Genomic DNA, 8,182 nt, shown 5'->3' with positions numbered 1-8,182 from the left:
AAGAAGAATTACCTCCGCTCGGATGCTTTTAACGAGCAGGTCACCGATCGGGCTCTGCACCTTTTTGATCTAGCCATCGATGGAACGATCGACCAACTTAGGGAGGGTGGTCATCTGCCGGCAACTTTGACCAGCAGTGTCATTAGCCGGGATAAGCTCACTGTCGCATTGTCTGACGATGTCTTGGACTATCTTAAGTGAGGCCAAGAGTCTCTGTAAAATGTCCAGAAAATTTTGAAAGTTTTAATGCATGCTCGTCCGTTCAGACGAGTTTTATCTCCTTGCATGTCTTTTCGGATCGCATTTTTTTAGTATTGTACGAACTAGTGGGTCTAGTCACTTCGATCGTCCTTGATTAGTCTATCCCACCGACCAATACTTTTGTTACCTAGAGCCCCCTTATGATTTTACGAACCTCCAATCAATCCTAGAGTATTTCGAAGAGTAGTGTCGAACGACCACCACATCTTGAAAACTTAAGCGTTTACGTAGTCGACGCTTGTCCTTTCGTTGAGCCAGGGTTTTAAGATCACCGCTCGACTGTTGATGTGATATCGGTTTTAAGGTCGTCGCTCGACCATTAAGGGAGATTAGACGATCCCTAGGGTTTAAGGTCGCCGCTCGACCGTTGATAGAGACACGCGTTTAAGGTCGTCACTCAATCGTTGATGGAGACGCGCGTTTGAGGTCACCGTTCGACCATTGATGTAGACACACATTTGAGGTCGCTTCTCGACCGTTGATGGAGACACGCATTTAAGGTCGTCGCTCGACCATCAATGGAGACAAGGGTTTAAGGTCTCTGCTCGACCGTCGATGGAGACAAGTGTTTAAGGTCGCTGCTCGACTGTTGATGGAGTCAAGTGTTTAAGGTCGCCGCTCGACCATTGATGGAGGCACGCATTTAAGGTCACCGCTCGACCGTCGATGGAGACAAGGGTTTAAGGTCGTCGCTCGACCGTTGATGTAAACAAGTGTTTAAGGTCTTCGCTCGACCGTTGATGGAGACACACGTTTAAGGTCGTCACTCGACCGTCGATGGAGACAAGGGTTTAAGGTAATCGCTCGACCGTTGAAGGAGACAAGCGTTTAAGGCCGTCGCTCGACCTTTGATGGAGACACGCGTTTAAGGTCGTCGCTCGACCGTCGATAGAGACAAGGGTTTAAGGTCACCGCTCAACCGTTGTCGTACACTTGGGTTTAAAGTCGCCGCTCAACCGTTGACATAATCTTAGGTTTAAGGTCGTCGTTCGACGGTTGAGGGAGTCGCACTTCAAGAGGCCTTCTCTTTTTTATTCAAATTTTGCCCTGCGTTCGGGAGACATACAAAAAATACAAGTACATTATTCACTCGCTCACCTCTCATCCAACCCTATAGGGTTTAAAATGATTCACACTTGATGGCCTCTCGAACTACCTTTCCTCTTCATCCTCCAGATAGGCGGCGATGAAGGTTGTTGCCTCCACTCGGCTGGGATGTATCTGGACCTCCTCCTTTTCTTCGTATACCAAGGTAGGGGGTTTTCAATGATCGCGTTTATCTCCAGTCGTGGAGTCTTCCGAGTACTCCTAGCCTCGGACTTGACCATCTCGACGTAACATCGCCGAGCGGCCAACTAATCGCCCTTGACTTCGCTCTCCCTGTCGTCTACTGGGAACTTGATTTTCTGGCAGTACGTAGATACTACAACCCGGAACTCATTGAAGGTCGGTCAACCCAATATGACATTGTAAGCTGACGACGCACCCACCACGATAAAGTTGGTGGCCCTGGTTCTCCTCAGAGGCTCCTCTCCGAGCGAGATGGCTAGTCGAGCTTGTCCGAGCAGCAGTACTTCGTTCCCCGTGATGTTGTACAGTGGGGTCGTCATGGCAGCAACTCGCTTCAATCAATTTGTAACTAATCGAACACCTTCTTGAAAATAATGTTCACCAAACTCTCTGTATCAACAAAAGTTCAGTGAATTGTGTAATTAGCGATTATCGCTCGGATAATCAGCGCGTCATCTTGGGGGATCTCCACTCCCTCCAAGTCGCTGGGGCCGAAGCTGATCTGGGGTCCTTCAACCTTCTCCTTACTGCATCCTACGACATGGATCTCCAACCGCCGAGCGTACGACTTCCTGGTTCTGTTTGGAGTCACCGTCGGTCGGTCCTCCAACTATTATGTCTATCTCTCCTTAGGAAGCATTATTCATGCTTTCCTCTTCTCGAACGGATTGTTTATTTCGCTCGGTCGAGGCTCCGTTGATGTTGGTGGTGCCGCTCGGGCGCCCTTCTATCGTCCTCTTGCTGCTCCGCAGAGTGATGTCTTTGTCGTCGACCGGGAGAAGGCGATCGACGACGGTATCCTCTTGGTGTCGGTCGACTGACGATTGATGTCAGTCCGCGGCAATCCCGTGTGTTGTGAGTCACCGACTGGTGGAATAAACAAAACATCGGTGTCCATACCTTGCCCTTCGGCCGACTGGACGTCACATGCTGCACATCATGTGTCCTTGTCTCCTGGTGCGGTCGCGCTCCTTCAGCCCTCGACCCCTTAGGTAGCTGATGGGTGCTTGACGGTCGACGCTTGGTCGACGCCGCATGTTCAGTCAGTGCCTCCTTTCTTCTGGCCGCCTGAGCTTCTTCCGCGTTGATATATTTATTGGCCTTCTTGAGCATGTGGTTGAAGTCCCTGGGCGGCTTCCTGATGAGTGACCGAAAAAAATCTCCCTCGGCGAGCCCCTGGGTGAAGGCGTTCATCATTGTCTCGGACGAGACCGAGGGGATGCCCCTGACCACTTGGTTGAAGCGTTGTATATACACTCAAAGCGCTTCCTTGGGCCCTTGCTTCAGGGCAAAAAGGATGACACTCGTCTTCTGGTAGCATCGGCTGCTGGCGAAATGGTACTGGAACGCGGCTCGAAAGTTTTTGAAGCTTCGTATCGAGCCGTTCGACAGTCATTGGAACCAACGGTGCGCCGATCCGGAGAGAGTGGTGAGGAAGACTCGGCACTTCACTCCGTTCCTATACTAGTGTAGTGTGGCATCGTTGTTGAACTGATCCAGATGATCATCCGGATTAGTCGATCCGTTGTATGTCTCGATCGCCAACGAGGTGTAGTGTCTGGATAGAGGGTCTTGTAAGATCTCCTCTAAGAACTGTCGGTTGATCTATTTGGGAGACGCGTTGCTTTGGGGTGCCTTGCCCTTTCGTGCGTCCCGAACCGGAGCATCATTCGAAGACGATCCCTGTTCTTGATGCCCCTGGGCTATTTTCTGAAGGGGTCTAGAACAAGGCCCGATGGAAGGGGATCGGGGCGGGTGGCGCTCCCCCTGTGTGCCAGTCGGCCTTCTGTTTTGCCCCCATACGAAGAGTTGCTCTGCTCAGTCTTCTTGCCCTGATCTCCTGTCGGCCGCCGATGTTGCATGTTGCGATGCTAGCTGATCGGCCAACACTCATTGTTATTATTGCTCGATCATTTTTGTTGCTCGAGCTTGAACGAGCATCTCAAGCTTCTCCTGAGTGAGTGTCACAGTGGTGAGTCATCCAGCGCCTTCCATCTTCTCGGCTCGGATGCAAGTGACGTTCCCACAGATGACACCAAATATAATCCTGCCCGAAAGTCGAAGAGACGAAAAGCTAGGGATGTGGCGCTCACACTGACCTCTTGTGAACTCCATGCGGACCTGCAACACAGACCACGCCAGTACCGAGCCTGGGAAGGGGTCCCCGGCGTTGACTCTCCGATGCTTAAGTCAGTCACTAACGACGAGGAATGAAGCGAAGCAACAAGAAGGCTACTGTAACACAAAAAGTGAATATCGTGTGTATTGCGTACCTCCGTTGATGTTTGGGCCCCCCTTTACATAGAGTTTTGGTAGCGCGCGTGCATGCTTCCCAAGATGAGTACGCTTCTCAAAGCTTTCCCTGAAAAGACTTGTCAGTAAAGTGTCCCTGACACAATACCTTAACGGACCGAGCATATCTCTGAAGTGACAGTGGAAGTTTCCGCCGTACGATCTTCTGGCGGGCCATGCCCAGTGTCGGTGGCACCAACTCCCAAAAGGATATCACTAGATACCATCAGAAGTGTACTGCTAGGCCGAGCGGGTTGGCCGCTCGGCCGGAATTCCGCCGCCCTAGTGCCCCATCTGGCCGACCAGAACCTAGTTGTTCCTCCATGTGTGTATGCTTGACCGAAGGTCCACTGTGTTATTTCCGAAGCCCGTTGTTGGGCCGAGCGGGGTAACCACTCGGCTGAAGTCTGTTGCCAGGCCGAGCGGAATAGCCGCTCGGCCAAAGTTGAACTTTGCATCTTTGTTGTCTGGTCGAGCGGGGTAGCTGCTCAGCTCGGCTTCTGCACATTGTCTCCCTTGAGCGTTGGTTGTTTGATTGCTTTCCGTGTCGAAGCAACGGTGGGTCGGAGCCTTCTCCCCGTCGGAGCATTCTTTGCCCGACCAGCCGATGCCATCTATTGACTTTGACCTCCTTTGACTTTCACCGTGATAGCGGATGGGGTCCTTCATCATCAACGCATCAAGTAAAAAAATTAATAATAATATTATCAATTTAATTAGTAATAATATTATTAAAATAAATAAATATAAAATATATAAAATTTATTTAAGATTTTTTAAAATTTAATAAATTTTATAGAATATTTTTAGGTCGAATTTCAATAGACTTTATTAAATTATCTATTAATTAAGTTGAAAATTAATTTGATTTATTAATATATATTTTATATTAAAATCTACTGTCTCAAGTTTTTCTTTCCTCTACACATAGCCCCGCCATCTAAATCAAATTCGACTTCGACCTGCTCGTAAATAGTCAACGGAAGCATTACCGACCATCTCAAACAATTTTTCTATTTGTTTCCTTCTTTCCGACGCACCACAAGCTTCACTAGATGACACTCATTGTTTTCCATCACGTGAATCCAAAGAAAAAATCTCCGCCTGCAGCCCGCCACCATGAGTCATCGCCGGAGAAAAGGCTGCAAGCGACTGTTGTTCCATTCCAATCGTTCCGATCCATTCTTTTGCTGTTATAACATCGGAGAACGACATTTCAGAGGACTCTCAGCTTCGCATGAAATGCATGCTGAGAGGTTGATGCAAGCCGCCAAGAGGTTGAACAAGGGCAGGGCTTTTAGGTTCAAATAAATAATTAAAATCGAGGAACGAGAAAAGAAATGATTTATTTATAAAAAATTAAAGCGATTTAAAGTCTATAGAAGTCCTAAAGATGAGGAGAACATTTTTTATTTTATTTTTAAAATTATACGAAGTATTTTGGAGAGCTCTTATTGGTTAAGATTTATATCTAAGGATTTCTAAAAGAATCCATAAAAATCTATTGAAACTTTGGAAAACAAAAGATTTTTTTTAAAAGTAAAGTTTGTATACCACATGATTTTTTAAAACTGATTTTTAAAATCCATAAAAATCATTCAAATAATTAAAAATCCAACATTAATACATCCCTTTTAACTTCTTAATAAACGGAAATTTAGATAACTATCATTTATCTTTTTATAGGTATAAAAAATTTAAAAATTAAATAAAGTATAATTTTTTTTAAATTCAATACATTTAAATTAAAATTTAATATTTTGTTTTGTTAAATTAAGTATGATTCTTTTTTTACCAATCTAATTGAGAATTCATATCAATTGGTTGATTTAGACTGAATCGATTTGGTCAATTGATTCAGTGCAAGTCAATTAATTAATATGACTCCCAATTAATTGATCAGGTGAAAAAGAAGTTATCGTCCATTTAATAAAAAATATATTAGATTTGAATTTAAAAAGAATTATATCTCTTTTAGATTTTTTATATTAAAAAATGAAAATAATTAGATAAATTAATGTCTGTTTAATTAGAGAATGAGAATAAATATCATGCGGAACTGAGAGTAAAGTTTAATTTTGACGGGAGATTTTAAGACCATTTACTGATTTTTTTTTAATTTATTTAAAAAATAAATTTGTGAGACGTATCAAAGGCGTGAGCAACCAAATCCAAACGAAACTTGACCCAAATTAATTAAACCCAACCCAACCCAACGTAACCGTGAAGAACCGTTGTCTTCTTCCTCCGCTGGGGCGACACCCTTTTTTATTACCCCTTCAAAATTCAAACGCTAAGCATCTTCTTCTTCTTCTTCTTCTTCCTCCTCCTCCTGTCGCGCCGCTGCACTCACAATGCCACCATCTCCTCCGCCTCTTCTTCTTCCTTTTCTCCTCCACCTCCTCCTCCATTTCCTCGCCTCAGCCTCCCATCCCATCTCGCTCCCACTCCGCCGAACATCACTCCCGCCCCACCCCGACCCCCGCCACCGACTGGCCGCACTCGCCTCTGCCTCCTACCTCCGCGCCTCCCTCCTCAAGAACCCTATCCGTCACTCCTCCCCTCCCCCCGCTACCTCTCCCCTGTTCCCCCACTCCTACGGCGGCTACTCCTTCGGCCTCACCTTCGGCACGCCGCCACAGGAGCTCCAGCTCCTCCTCGATACCGGCAGCCACATCACCTGGGTCCCCTGCACCCCCTCATACCAGTGCCGCAGCTGCGCCTCCCCCTCCGGCAACACCATCATCGTTTTCCTCCCTCGGTCCTCCTCCTCCGTTGCTCCCGTCGGATGCCGAAATCCCCGCTGCCTCTGGATCCACTCCGCCGATTTCCTCCGTTCCCGTTGCCCCTCCTGCAACAACGCTACCTCCGATTGTCCTGCCTCGGCGTGTCCCCCTTACTCCCTAATCTATGGGTCCGGCTCCACCGCCGGCCTCTTCGTGCTGGAGACGATGAGCTTTTCAAATCTTACTTTCCCCAATTTCACCGTCGGATGTTCTATTATCTCCGAACGGCAACCTTCCGGAGGCATTGCCGGATTCGGACGCAGCGCCCCCTCCCTCCCCTCCCAGATTGGCCTGAAGCGGTTCTCCTACTGCCTCATCTCCCGCCGCTACGACGATGACGCCTCCGAGAGTGGCTCCCTCGTGCTCGACCCACCTAAAGAGGACTCCTCCGACGGCCTGAGCTCTACGCCCTTCCTCAACAATTCGGCCGCTGGTGCCGTCGAAGGCTCTCCCTTCTCCGTCTACTACTACGTCGGGCTGCGCGAGATCGCCGTCGGAGGCGAGCAAGTAAAAATCCCCTACTCCGCCCTCGTCCCAGGCCCCACCGGCGAAGGCGGCGTCATCGTAGATTCCGGCACCACCTTCACCTACATGGCCCCCCACGTCTTCAATCCAGTGCTGGCCGCATTCGTCGACCGCGTGGCGGGACGCTACAACCGATCGAAGGCCTTGGAAGACCAGACGGGCCTGCGTCCGTGCTTCGCTCTTCCGCCGCACGCGACTGACGTGGAGCTGCCGGAGCTAACGTTCCGCTTCAAGGGCGGGGCCGAGATGCGACTGCCGCTGAAGAACTACTTCGCATTCGTGAACCACGACGACGCGGGGGTGTGCCTCACCATCATATCCGACGGCAACGACGTCGGCACCTCGAACCCCGGCGACGGCCCGGCGGTGATACTGGGCAGTTTCCAGCAGCAAGACTACCTGATGGTGTACGACTTGGAGCGAGGACGGTTGGGATTCCGGCGGCAGTCCTGCCTAACCAATTAAAACTCATCCCCAGTTAATTAACCGGCTGCATGTTTGATTGATTTATACTGATCCTGAGGTGACGGACCTCGCATTGCTTTAGGACAGTAGAAGGAATCCAATTCAATCGAACGATGAATGAACACTCATAAGAAACCTGTTCCAGACGGTAGAAAACTTGCTTTAATAAATGAGAAAAATGCCTGACTCTGTTTTTTTTTGCACTGCGATAATAAAAGGGAATTCTAACCCGTGAGGCCTGTCGATGATTGCAACTTTTGTTGCACGTTGCAGCCAGATTTGTTTGTCTGTGCATCAGGACAGAGGACTATGCCGAAGCTTGGGACCAGATGGAAGGAGTCGAGCCACCCGTGCCATTTGGACTGTTAAAGAACAATAAAAAAAACACAAAATACGTTATCTCCCATGCAAGTGTATGAGAGCTGTATAAATTCAATATAACTGAATAAAAAAATTTGAATAGAGGTGTGATTTGAAGTTTATAATTTAAAAATAGTAGTAAAAATTTAAATATATTTTTTATTTTGAAATTGATATAATATATTTGAATTTATATAACTACA

At 47.8% G+C, this 8,182-nt stretch overlaps 1 protein-coding gene across 1 annotated transcript; it reads left to right on the top strand.

Moving 5' to 3' along the window:
* The first annotated feature begins 6,078 nt into the window (after positions 1-6,078).
* On the top strand, positions 6,079-7,818 carry LOC122053092 (probable aspartyl protease At4g16563). Its single transcript, XM_042614970.1, has one exon. The coding sequence runs from the start codon at positions 6,198-6,200 to the stop codon at positions 7,617-7,619; it is 1,422 nt and encodes a 473-aa protein (XP_042470904.1). The 5' UTR covers positions 6,079-6,197; the 3' UTR covers positions 7,620-7,818.
* The last annotated feature ends 364 nt before the right edge of the window (positions 7,819-8,182 follow it).

Source organism: Zingiber officinale, chromosome 3A, assembly GCF_018446385.1.
Source record: "Zingiber officinale cultivar Zhangliang chromosome 3A, Zo_v1.1, whole genome shotgun sequence".
Classification (NCBI taxonomy): Eukaryota; Viridiplantae; Streptophyta; class Magnoliopsida; order Zingiberales; family Zingiberaceae; genus Zingiber; species Zingiber officinale.
This window is presented reverse-complemented; position numbering and strand designations above follow the sequence as displayed.